Source organism: Macrobrachium nipponense, chromosome 9 (genome assembly GCF_015104395.2).
Source record: "Macrobrachium nipponense isolate FS-2020 chromosome 9, ASM1510439v2, whole genome shotgun sequence".
Classification (NCBI taxonomy): domain Eukaryota; kingdom Metazoa; phylum Arthropoda; class Malacostraca; order Decapoda; family Palaemonidae; genus Macrobrachium; species Macrobrachium nipponense.
The window spans coordinates 66,227,206-66,241,193 of NC_061110.1; the positions used below are offsets into that span (position 1 = coordinate 66,227,206).

The 13,988-nt window shown below is 40.2% G+C and overlaps 1 protein-coding gene across 6 annotated transcripts in view; it reads left to right on the top strand.

Moving 5' to 3' along the window:
- LOC135218644 (cocaine esterase-like) overlaps positions 1–10,257 on the top strand; it is a 150,643-nt gene extending 140,386 nt beyond the window's left edge. For all 6 annotated transcript variants that reach the window (XM_064255087.1, XM_064255090.1, XM_064255085.1 and 3 more), the window contains 3 exons: positions 4,971–5,053; positions 5,532–5,729; positions 9,581–10,257. In XM_064255087.1, coding sequence (XP_064111157.1) covers positions 4,971–5,053; positions 5,532–5,729; positions 9,581–9,794 — 495 coding nt within the window. In that variant the 3' untranslated portion in view covers positions 9,795–10,257. The remainder of the gene's footprint in view (positions 1–4,970; positions 5,054–5,531; positions 5,730–9,580) is intronic.
- The last annotated feature ends 3,731 nt before the right edge of the window (positions 10,258–13,988 follow it).

Consider the following 13,988-nt stretch of genomic DNA (forward strand, 5'->3'; position numbering starts at 1 on the left):
CTCCACCAACTCTTCTGAAGCCAGATCCCTAACGCTGAGACCATGGAGATGGAAAGTTTGGTGCAGCAGGCTTTTGCGCTGTTTACTGCCTCCCAAGCTGCAAAACTCTCCTCTCCTCCATCAGCCTACAGCAGGAGAACATGGTTGGTGCAGCAAACTAGCGATCGCTGAAGCCCCTCCCAGACATCAGGTGGTGCCGCTTCGCTTCCACTGCCAGTTCGGCAGCAAGGCACGGAAGTGCAAGCGCCTTTGCTCCTTCCACCCTTCAAAAAACGATGGAGGCAGCACCCAAAACAAACCCCCATGGCAGCGGCAGTAACGAAGTCCCAACCAGGGGCTTCTAAGTCCAGGACAGCATCTCTGGCCTCAGGATTCTGGTTGACACTGATGCCATGCAGTCGGTGTTCCCTTCTTCTGCAGAGGATCGCAGCTGCATCCCCGACGACCCAACCGCCCTTGTAGCTGCAAACGGGATGCTTATCCACACCTACGGCACCAGGGATCAGACCATCCCGTCCCTGGGCTGGACCTACACCTGGCCCTTCATCCTCACTGACATATGGACCCTTCTCCTGGGGGCAGATTCCCTCTCCCACCACAGCCTCTTGGTGGACATAGCATGCCAGTGCCTTCTTGATACCGAGACCTGCCTTTCCTGCCCACTCACCAGAGGACCAAGGGCACCCACCATCTGCTCCATCCTTCCCTGCCACAGATACGCCTCCCTTCCCCAGGAGTTTCCGGACGTCTTCCGCCCCAAGCTTCGCCAGTTGGCTGGGGCCGCGACCAAGCACAGTGTCTTCCACCATATTGAGACCAAGGGCCCCCGGACACACGCCAAGTTCCGCCGCCTCCCGATGACCGCGTTCAAAGAAATGGAGAATATGGGGATCTGTAAAAAGGCAGTGAGTCTGTGGGCATCCCCCCTCCACATGGTGAAGAAGGCAGATAGTACGTGGAGGCCCTGCGGTGACTACCAGCGCCTGAACCTCATCACCACGCCAGACAGCTACCCCTTGCCAAATATGCAGGACCTCACCGGGCCCCTCCATGACGCCAAGGTCTTCTCCAAGATCAACTTATTAAAGTCATATTTTCAAGTCCCCATCCATCCCTTGGGATCCTTCGTGTTCACCTTTTCCACCTTCAGCCTGTGGAACACTGGGGCCACCTTTCAACACCTCATGGACAGCATCCTCGGTGACTTACCTTTCTGCATCTGCTACATGGACGATATTCTTATCTTTTCCAGATCACTGGAGGTGCACCTGAACCATGTCCTGGCCATCCTCAAGCACCTACAGGAGAGCGGACTTGTCGTCTGTTTTGACAAATGAACCTTCGGTGCCAAGAAGGTGGATTTCCTTGGCCACAAAATTACAGCAGCAGGAGTTCGTCCCATGGTGTCAAAGGTGGCTGCAGTGGAGAAGTTCCCGACACCGACGACCGTCAAGGCCCTTCAAGAATTCATCAGGATGGTGACTTATTACCAAAGGTTCGTCCCGGACATCGCCCGCACCATGTGCCCTTTGACCGAGGTCCTGAAGGGCAAACCTAAGAAGCTAACATGGAGAGAAGACCAGCAGCTCGCATTTGCCTGAACCAAGTTTTCCCTCAGCAGGACCACCACCCTGGCTCACCAGGATCCCGATGTGCCCCGAACGCTCACCACCGATGCCAGCAACATCATATGCAGCACCATCTTGGAACAGCTGGTCAGTAGAGTCCCCACACCACTGTCCTCCTTCAGCAAGAAGCTCAAACCCGCCGAGACTTGCTACAGCACATTGGACCGCGAGCTCCTTGCCGTCTACCAGGCCGTCCGCCACTTCAAATATCTTCTGGAGGGCGTCCCCTTCACCTTAAGGACAGACCACCAGCCACTGGTCCACGCCTTCGTCAAGGCGGGCGACGCCTGGTCCGCAAGGCAGCAATGTCATCTGGTGGCCATCTCCGAGTTCGGGTGCTCCATTGAGTACATCCCCAGCAGAAGAAATCCTGTAGCCAACGCCCTTTCAAGGGTTGAGATCAAACTCCCTTCACCTTGGCATCGACTATGAAGACCTAGCATGTGAATGAGCCTCCGACCCCAAAGTACCAGCCTACCAGACTGCCATCACCTCCCTTCACTGGGAGGACATCCCCTTTGGCCCCTCCAGGACGAAAGTTCCTCTGTGATACCAGCACAGAATGCCCTCGTCCCCTGGTACTCGCCTCCTGCAGGAAACAGGTGTTCGACGTCATTCACGGCCTTTTGCACCCGTCGCCCTGCACGACAACCAGGCTCCTGAGAAGTTCGTGTGGCACAGCATCGGGAGTGCCAGAGTAGCAAGACGGGAAGGCACACTGAATTGGGGATAGGCTCTTTTCCCCAGCCCAGGCGAAGATTCGGACACATCTACATCGATGTCGTCGGGCCTTTTCCTTCATCCGACAGTGCCAAATACCTCCTGACAGTGAGCGACCGGTCTACTAGGTGGCCTGAGGCCACCCCAATGTCAGAAACCACCGCAGACGTCCCTGGGTCTTCCTCAGTCGTTGTACCGCCCCAAGAGCCAACAACAACCCTTCCCAAGCAGAGAAGGTGTACAGAGAGACCCTGACAGTGCCAGGCGAATTCTTCCCCGCCAACAGTGATGATCCTGATATTCCCCTGGCTAGGTTGCATGCAGCTGCCCAGAAGTTTTTCCCTGCCAAGAGACATACATTGACATGATGAAGCAGTTACGTCTGCGAGCCCTGGACTCCTGCAGGTTCGTCTTCGTGAGGAACGATGCCGCCCACCTGCCCTTGAAGAGGCCCTACCGAGGCCAGCACCGAGTCATCCGTCTGGAGGAGAAAGCATTCCTCGTGTCAATCGGTGGCTGCGAGAACTGGGTCTCGATAGATCGCCTCAAGCCCACCATCATCCCCGACGAAGACGACCCTGCTGAAGGCCCTCGCAAAACCCCAACGACACTGGTTCCTGACAGAGCCCTTAAATGTCATCGAGGCCGCCCAAGGAAAGCAGTCAAACCCCCCAGGGCCACTACCAGGGGCGGCATCCTGCTTTCCGTCCCTCAAGACGACGAGGACACACAAGATGCCCCTCAACCGAGGGAATCTCAAACCCGAGGACTCCTTCAGCTCCCCACAAGATTCTGTTAGTCATCCAATGATTTTACATAATCGTCTCGGGGGAGGAGTATTTGTAAGGATGACATTCGGGCGAATGTTTGCCCTTCCATTGTAAAACTCTGTATATCCATATGTCCTCTCTTTTCTTTTAGGAACTAAAATGTAGAGCATTTTACGCCCTTTCTTTTGATGTATATACGTCGGGAATCCGTTCCCTCTATGTAAAATTATTCATGTATTTTCATCTGTGAAGAAACATTCACAGCAGGGGCCCTGTCCCTTTTCGTTTGTTTGTTTGTGCATTCATGACGGACACTACGCTTCTGTCCACATGCCGCCTTATGTTTAGCCTCATTTGCCAAACCCTACAGGCTGCTCTAGGAGCAAGAGCCCGTGCTGGCATAAGGCGAGCTTCATCTCAAACAACACAACAACTGAATAAAATTAGTTAGCTCACTCTCCTCATCTTACTCAGCCCTCACAATATCACGACTCGATATTTAATGAGTGAATCATCAACTTTTCTGTTTATGAAATATTTCTTTTATGAATAACCCATTTTGACTTGCACATTTTTCTCACAATAAGGTAAAGTCTCTTATGGTAAATAAGAAGTAAGTATCAAAGATAGATTTTTGAAACGAAGGTCAAACTGTGCGCAGACTTGTACTGTTTTCCCTCAGAAACCTACACAGCAGTGAGATCTCAAGTGAGCTGATTTCATGATACTAAGAGATCTTGTAGAACTGTAGTATGTATTTCAGGTTATCAGATGCTCAGCCTTTGCCCTTGGTAGCGCACTCTGACAGAAGCCTTGTCGGCTATTGGAATCATTGCAGATAAATGTGGCTGTAAAAGATAGAATTTGTATCTAAAATCTCATTATTCATTTAGAAATTAACAATGAAAAAAAAGAGTAAATCTTTTAAACAAATAAATGCATCACTCACTGATATTTTTTCAGACCGCTTTTATTTTTTCCTGTTCAAACTTCATAAAATGGAAGTCAATTAACTTTATCAAATCAAGTTGTCACTACTTGAACGATACAACCTCGTACTACTTGAATGATATTTCAACATGCATGATATGATTAAATTTCAGATGTGAAAGGTCATTGCTCTATGTGAAAAAATTTTTGTTGAAGGGAGATTGATTATGAATCACTTTTATCAATATTTAACAAAAATTAAATTGGCTAAAAAACAATAATATACATAGTAAAAACACAGATTTCAGTAGATCGGCGAGTTAGTTTTTCGTGAAGATTCGGTATGCCTGTTAATCTTAAAATCTTCTCTTTATTCTATGGTAGTACCTCAATAGCTAAATGAAACTTCGATTTCCTCATTTGCCTCTGCAGTATGTCTCTGATTGCTCTTATTGTATGGCTTTCATCTCGCAAAGGGATAGATTTTGTTTTATTTATACTGTGTTTTAAACATTTCTGCATCTAAACAAACAAGACTTAAATATTAATATTCAGGGCTCCTAACAAGTTCATGTGTGTTTACAGTTTAATTTTTTTCTAACTTTCATTTATGTTAAACATAAGATAGACAAAGTGCCTGGACATTGTAAGTACAGAGTACACTGGAAATTATTTATCATTTCCGGAAATACTATTACTAAACTGGAAGCACACAAGATATCCAAACTATTGGTCAAAATGTAAGACAAACACAAAAATTTATGTATTTTTGACTTTACACAGATATTTTGTACATCGTTATAATTTCATTATCCAAGTGATATTTAAATCAAGGTGACTTTCATATCCATGTGGTAAAATTAGGATTTTTCAATTCTGTTTCAGATGATGTTCACATTATACATTATTGTTATATTCTCAGATGCTAGGTGATATTCATTACAAAGCAAGTATCCTGAGTACAGCAGGACTTCTGTCAGAACATGTTCCAACTTGGGTTTACAGGTCAGTAAGAAGATAATTTGTTTATTTTAAAATTTAATGCAATGCACTCATATCTTATCTACTTGATGTACTACTACCCAATAATAAAGTCCATCTGTCCATATCAACTACAAATCTAGGTTTGCAATCAAATTTAATTCTGTGTCATGGCAAATGGGTTTGCTCGACTTTGTCGCTAGGGTCAGCGAATTATTGTTAGAAATAATTCTGAAGCTTGCAAAGAAACCCTGAACATGAATGAATTTCATGTCAATGATCCGAATGATTCCAGAAAAGTGCCCTAAAAATGAAACATCAGTAACACCCGAGGTCACTTAATCCTTCTCTCTCTCTCTCTCAAAATTATTTTATTGTCTGTCCAGAAAGGTTTCATTCAGTTTTTATGTAATTTCTGTATGATTATTGTATATTTTTTCACAGTTTTGAGTCTGGGTTACTTTCTGACTTAAATAATTTACAAAACTTGTCAATCCCACAGATTTGAGTATGAAGGAGGACCCAATTTGTTTAATATAAGATTCTCAGATTCATCGTCTGCTCCACCTATGCCTCCTACAGTTGGACATGGCGATGAAGTAATACATATTCTTCCAGAAGTGAACATTGACTACACTCCAAATCAACGAGATATGAGTGAAGATTTGTTGAATATGGTTGAAAATTTTGCATACGGCAGGTATGTTTAGGAATACACATGGAAGCAGAGCAATTTAACATTTGAATGATTTCTTTGAAATAAGACTTCAACTTCGAGGCTATGCTCAATTAAATAATTTCCATGAAAAAATTATTTTCAGGTGCACTAGCTATAACAGGCAAACTTTCAAAAAGATGTTACCATTTTCCTGATTACCCCTATGAATTTTCTTTTTTCAAAAAATTTTCTTATCTACATATGTAAAACTAATTTGCTGCCTATCTGTTTGTTATGCACGCCCAGACTATGAAAGCTAGGGCTACCGAGTGTTTATCATAGCCTCCACCCCCCCCCCCCCCCCCCCCCCCCCCCCCACGGCCCCGGAAGGTTTAAGTCAAAGTGGGAAATTCGAAGGGCCATCTCTTAGGGAGTCATAACTGCTCTTTTTCACTCCCTCATTTTTTCCAACCTTTGGAGTTGACAGTAAGGGCTACTAAATTTTGACCATAGACTCTCCTCCCCCCCAATGAAGGTTTTAGTAAAAATCCGAAATTCGAGGGCCGTTTCTAAAGCGGTCATAACCCTTCTTTTTCATACCCCTTCATTTTTTAGAACTTTCGGAGTTGACATCTATGTAGAAGTGTTTCAGTAGGTACAAAGAGGCTCCCCACAATATCAGGGCCATAAGGCACCCTCAGTAGTAAGGGGGGCAACCTACCCCTGGGAATGGGGGCCTGAGAGTTTCCCACATTATTACCGACCAGATTAAAAGAGGGCCGTAGCCTACCTATCCCGACCTTGATAGCAGGTGGGCCCGCATCCTTCTTTTGGGAATTAGGGCCCAAAGGGTCAAAGATGGGCATACTGCATTCAAATTTGGTACCATGAGTTGACATAAATGACTACAAATGTTTTTAACTTCGGTATCAGAGTTTAACTATAGGCTGAGTTTCCTCAAGGGCCGTTTAAGGGGGCCCTTGTGATAAAAATCTTTCTCGAGCAATCTGTCGCAATGTGTATGCGCCAGCCATCGGCCGGCGGTGCCTGTACTGAGCTGATCAGTGACGCAATAGCATTGGCTTGGGAAAGATGTACGTCCATATCTTTTAGAAGTGAATGTGCATTCGATAACATGTCCAAAGGAAGGGTACAGCTGCTAGTAAAATAAAAAACATTTGAGAGATTCCACGCTCCTTATGGCGAGAGAAAGTGAGGAGACAGTTGTGACTGAGTGGAAATCTCTCAATGTCAAAATTTTGTCTACAAGCAGAGATATTTGGGCGAATAATGCTATAATATGTAATGTTTATAGTTTCATGAACATCTTTTATTTTTGACCTTATGAAAACAGACTAGCCTTTATTTGAAAGGTGATGCACCTGTTCTACCAATTTTATTTAAAGTTTGCCTAGAAATAATGATAAATCCCGTAAATCTTTGAGATTTGTTGCTTAGTCAGATTAATTTCCTTTGCCAGATTTAGATAATTTACTGTGATTAGCATCTGGACATTTTGGAGGATGAGGAACCTAATTTATATGAAATATTTTTACTTGAAATTATTTTTACAATTAATGTCATTTAGATCTGCACAGTAGAAGCAGCCATAATTAAAGTGGTAGTTAGAATTGTCAGAAATCTCTTAAACTTGAAGTGCTTTGAGCCGTTATACTATATGTTAGATAAATGAGATTGGAGCATCTTTAGAATAATCTGAAGAGTAACCCAAAAAGGAATGGGGTTGCCTGTGGCTATTCAGATTCATTCTTTATGAATGAAATCGCAAAATTATACGCATAGAATTTCTATCTGGCAAAGATATTTAAACTGTACAAGTTAGAAAATGTAATATTTACTGAGTAGTCACCACGTATGCAGATTATCAAATCGACATGACATGTCTATCGCTTAGACTTTCAGTATCCCTAAAGCATCTCAACCTCTGTTTTACTCTTTCATTTTACTGCATTAATTAGTCTTGTATTTTTTTATCAAGGTTAAATTGAGTGTCTCACTTCCATCAGTGTTATTGATGTACAGGTTCCTTTAGATTTGTAATGGAAATACATTCCAAGTGGGTAAAACTGCCTATAAAAATTGCATAATAGTTTTACTTATCCTAGTTTTTATATCTCTTTTTGACATACTCATCAATGTTGAGTATATTACATATTTTGGATTCTTCATCTTTTCCAGGACTGAATATAAGACAGTTCATTTAATCAGTAGTTCAGTGTTGCTCCAGTTCTTGATAGTTCATTTAATCAGTAGCTCACTGTTACTCCAGTTCTTGATATCATACCTCTCTCATACCTGTAGGTGCTATTTATGCCACTCTTCCACTAATCATAAGGGGAGGGTTCGTTCACCTGGAACTCTGTCAGGAGAACTATGTAGATTAATCGTTCCTCCTCTTCTCACATTTACTCTCTTAATTCAATGCAAGGTTCTCCGATAGTATTTTCTTTTCCTTTTGACTGCCTAGCTTTGGCATTCTCTTCCTGTTAGGTTTGCCCTGACTCTTCTTTTCCCTTGAGTGGTAGACACATCACTTCCTTCTTGTTTCAGCCCCACAATTCTTCCTGCTTTTTTCTTTTCATTTTTTTTTATCTGGGCAATAGAATAGTACCAGCTTGCCTGTCGCAATGGCATTTGCATCTTTTAAGAAATAATTAAAAGAGCCCATCTTACCAAATGAAAGTTCTCACTTGTTATGTTCAGGATTTAAAAGAAAATCCTACTGTGGGCTTATTAAATTTTTCGCCTCCCTTTTACAGAAACATCATGGTGTCCAGATCCATGAAAACGTGTTCTCAGTAAGATTTATTTTTGGATTTAGGTTGAGTTTTAAAACACTTGCATGTCTTGTCCCTCTGCCTCTTTCAAGATAATTGTAACTGTAAACATTCCTTTCTGGTCTCTGATAGTACAGAAAGGAGAGTGAATTTGCTTTGATTTCTAGGAAATGTTTAAACCCTTTTTCTAGAGGTTTCTTTTATTATTAGATCCAATTCGAAAGCTCATTAGAAGTAGGATTACAGCTGTACTGAGAGAGGTCCTTTTCTATCTATCTGAAAATTTATTATTGGTAGAACTATCATGAGATTGATAGCACCCTCCAAAGCTTTTATAGCACACAACTTTAACATATTACATAATGTGCCACCACCTACAGAACAACCTCATAAAATTTAGTACTATAATGTTTTGTTTCTGCAGTAAATTTCATGTTTGCTTTCCTTTCTGTAGATAAGCGTTTGTGAGCTTGAAACTTTTTTGTTTCACTATCAGTCAGTATCCCTGGCAATAGTGATCCATTAATACATACCTTTTTTATTTTTATCAGTCTAGAATTACAGCGTTAGAGAGGCAATGAGGATCTTGTAGGTGCTTGAGTAGATCTGCAATTAGGATTATAGGTTAGGAGCCTTCATTCTCTCAAGATTATTGCTGCTATATACGTTGATGTAGGCTTTCCATTTGGATGCTGATTGACACTAAAAGGGAAAAGCGACACTGTTTTAAGACTAGGCCTCATTTCTTAGTGTAAAGATGAACTCGAGCATGAATTATTAATCTTGCGGCAACACCCTAAGGTTGAGAAATGTCTTTAACACACTTGACGATGGTTAGATTTGAAGGTCATTTATGAGAAGAGCTAATGAACAGTGAAACTGTGGGCTGAATTTGTAAGCTATGTGATTGAATACTACTATAAATTTTTCTAGTAAATTTTCCTAGTAATCAGAGTGTCATTGTTATAAAGCAGTCAGACATTAATCATCATCATCTCCAAATTTTGCCTTTTAGTGAGGCTATTTTTATAACCGTTATTATGAATTTTGCATGTTGCTGGGTAAAATCTGAGAAACATGTTTTCCTTTCAACAGGTTACCAGTTCGAAACTGGCCTCTCTTTAACCTTGAGACGTATGACACACTTGTTTGGAAGGCAGATGGTACTACGACTTTAAAGCCCTTTGCTACACCAGAGACAATCGAGATGTTGAGGAATATTCACTTATATCATCATGAGAAAATTTTAAATTCCTTGAGAGAGGAATCATTACAAGCTACTGCTGACATTGTACATGAAGAGTTATAATGACATCGTTATAGTATGTTTCACACGAAATAAATAATGAAAGCTTTTTTTATCATATTCATTGGGGCAGAACCAAGTATACATAACATGCAATCATAAGTAACGAATATCTGAACAACATTACCAAACGATTCTCAAACTCTCAAAAAAAAAAGACAGCCTCAAACTCTCAGTAAGAAAAGACTGTCACAACCACTTGCTCATCTACTGATTTGTTGCTTTCATATCACTGTTAGTCCAATTGGTAATAAAAAAATAAAAAATAAAATCTGAGTACGTATTAGGTTATTATTCTGTAATCTGGAAATGACTTTCTTTGCATTTCTTCAGTAGGCAGATGTAGTTTATTGTCATCTCTTTGATACCTCATTTTTTTATTTTCGTTTTATTGCATCAGCCTTATTGTATACATTCATATTGAACTGTATTTTCAAAAGCTTTAATGTAATGTGAGACCATAGAATTTTTAGCTAAATTGTACCTTCCCAGCTAACAATGAACGTATTTGCAATGTTGCAAACAGGTTGTAAGTGGGCTGGTGGATGTTTGGCTTTCAGAGAGCATTGCTGCAACGTTACCCAGCAAGTGCCGAATGTATTTGCAACATTGCAAACAGGTTTTTGGTGGATGTTTAACATTCAAGGAACGTTACTGCAACGTTACTTGACTCAGTTAAATGGGTGAATGAAATGCGTAGTCAAACGCGATTCTGAAGCACATCCTGGCGACTAATGAACTTTTGGAAAGACCAGGATAGAATGTAATGAAGATGATGCCAACTTGTCACATCTGTGCGAGTGTCACGTAAAGCTAGCTAATCATTGTAGAACAGGAGATAGAGCTCTCCTGTCCTGAGTCCTTTATATTCTATCGCTCTGCCAACAAGCACTAATCTGGCCACGACTAACTATAAGAGAGTTCTTTGTAATTGGGTAATCTGTCTTTTGGAGTCCTTGGGAGACCAGAGTGGAACTCTTTTGAGGGCACAGTGGTTACCAAAAATAGTTTTTTCCTATTCAAAGCCTGTTTTCTAGTCAAGTTTTAATTTAAACTCATGATAGTTCTTGGTGTATTTAGTTTGATAACTTTTGGCATTAACGTTTATCAGTATCATTATTCTTCGCTTGAAAAATTATTACTGAATTATAATCGTATTTATTATGCTGTGATAATTGTGACGGCCCATTCCAGAAAATGAAATGCCATATTCTTTTCTCGTTATAAAAGTTTCATTCAACATTCAGGTCTCTTCTGCTAAGCTATTAGCCAGTTTCTTTCCAAATGAATTTTTTTTATGCTTGTATGCACAAAAATATGAGTGATAAGATATCTATGTCAACCATACTTGACTTTCTGTCAGTCACGTGTGGAACTTTGCAGTGCATACTGTTCTCTGTAGCTACACTCTTTTGGGCCATGAGCCTTACTTAGTTTTAAGGTAACCACAGTCTCACTGTCAGCTTTTCCAATGCTTGTATAAGTGTGAGTACAGATATGAGAATCCAGGACTGTGGTTTTCAGTGACCAATAGCATAAATATTTCAGTCGGCCGCTGGATAGCAAAAGATAGTATTGCAGTGACCAATACAAAAAGTAATGTAAAAAGAGGCATTTCTTCTCCACATATTACGTAATCTGTTTTAAAAGAGATTTTTGAAATTTGCTCCCACAATAAAGATGAAAAAGAAGAAGTTCAGGAAAGAGAAAAGTAACTAGAAGGAAAAGATAAAGGAAAAAATTAGTCAAAAAATAATTACAAAGATTTATGGGGAAGTGAAATCAGATGAACAGAACGGAATGAAAGAAGAAATGAAAGTTTAGGAAAATGCAAAACTAGGAAAAGTAAAACAAGAAAACACCGAGATGAAAAAAAAATCGGAATGAAGGAAGGAGATAAAGGATAAAGAAAGAAAAGAATAGACATGGAATAAGAAAGAAAAAAAAAAAGAATTGGGAGAAGAGAGACCAAATATCACATTAAGAAAAAGGAAAAATAAATGAAATAGGACCATAACAAGATGGAGGATGACAAGAGGACTAAAGAAAATCAAGAATACAAGAAAAGTAAGAGGCAATAGAAGAGGCTGAGTACTACAATAAAGAAATTAAAGGAATAAGAATGGAAATGAAGATTATGACATTAAAAAAAACAGAGGAGGAGAATGAGTTTCCTGCATGAATTGTAGCTTAAATGGACGTTCTTGGATTCATCACCAGTCAAGAAACATTTAAAACTTTCTTGCACTACGCTGTGTATACGATACCATTGCTTACAAAATTCACACTGCACCAAATGACTTTCCTCTGGTGTTTTTTCTTGTCTCTTCAAGCAGATTTTATTTCTAGTTTTCTATTAGTTTCTGTTTAATCTTGGCCATTTCTGTGCTTTCTGCTTTATACTTTCTTTTTTCAATTTCTCTCTGGCACTCCGTGAATACAATTGTATCTAAACATACATTGCAAGCCCTAAATCAACTGAGGACCTTCTTGTAGGTAAACTGGCTTTCTCCCAAATGCAATTTTTCTAAATTTGTAACATGTTTAGTCCCACAGATATCATAACACTTCTCAGTGAGAATTTTATAGGAAGCCTGCGGGGAATGGGAAACGGTAGGGGTAGAGGGGGGTTTGGGTTGGGAACCCGCTCATAATCACCCATTTGTGAATTATGCTTGCTGAAAGCAGTCAGGCAGGCCCAGAACTGACAGATAACATAGAACACCAAGTCTTAATTTTGTCATAAAAAGAAAAAAATAATCTAGAAAATAATGTTTGGTTCAAAGTTATAAGTTTGTCTTAAATGTACAGTAGTTCATTACCCAAAATTTTGCTATTACCCAAAAATTGTCCTTGGCTGTACTGTACATACATATAGGCAGAGCTGGTCTTTGTTATCAGAGTTCCCAAATAACAGTGTTTTATTTGTAGATAAAACTGACTTGTCTAAAACTTTTAAACAATGAAACAATATGTGAATGGTACTAGAGAAGCAGGGACTACCGAAATGTAATAAATGAACGTCGGTCAGGCTCTTCATAAAATACACACTGTAGTTATATATACTACACTTATTTATCTTTGTGCGTGTAGGGATGGCAACTACTAGGGTCCACAATGGCCAACATGTATTACTGTCTTCAGTACTTATGCACTGTGCTCTAAATAAGTTGTTGAGTTACGCAATTGTATTTTTCTGTGGTATTTTCAATGAAAATGTTTTTATGAAACAATTTTTTTCACAGCTATTATTGTTATATCCTAATTTAGTAAGTAGAGAGCTGAACTGATCTCTGTCGTAAATTGGAAACAGGAAAAACAATAGGTCACTTTAACTTATTGAAAAACCTAGTATAATAGTACTTAGGACAATAATACATGTAAGCTAGTTAAGACCTTAGTAGTAGTAGTTTCCATCATAACTCTGAAAGATACAGTTATACATAACTAACATCCATAGTCTAGAATAGACATTAATACTGCTTTATACGACAATGTTAAGGTTGGTCTGTCAGCTCCCCGATTTGTGCGAGTACTTTCTCAAATTTAATACCTTTTAGTATTTGGCTTTACAGTTTAGGTGTGTCAAAGATTAAGCAAAAAAATATTGGTATTTGTTTTGTGGTTACTATATGTGATAATTAGGTCATTCTCTTCATTTTTTTTCTCTTTACATTTATGTAAAAAATAACAGGTGAAGTCTTTTTAGTGGCGTGGTTGGTTTGGTGTTTGCTTCTCACCTCGATGGTCGCGGGTTCGACTCTCGGCCATTCCATTGAGGAGTGAGAGATGTGAATTTCTGGTGATAGAAGTTCACTCTCGACGTGGTTAGGAAGTCACGTAAAGCCCTTGGTCCCGTTGCTGAATAACCACTGGTTCCATGCAACGTAAAAACAAAAGAAAAATTGGAAACATAATGGTGAGGTGCATGTATATCTTTATTTTTCTTACAATTGATGAGACTTTCGGCATCTCTTATGTTTGGAGCTGTTTTGTACAGGCAATATTATCATGTAAACATTTTTTATTTCACCAGGTACAGTAGTTGAAAGCTGATGTTATATGTATTGCCAGCGTAGATATGTTACTATTCAGAAAACTTCCCCATTGAATTTTTTTTCAAATAGGAAAGTCTTTGAATGAATATCATCTATACAACTTGAAAGGTAAGGTTTTCCAGAAAATTGGCAAGTGACA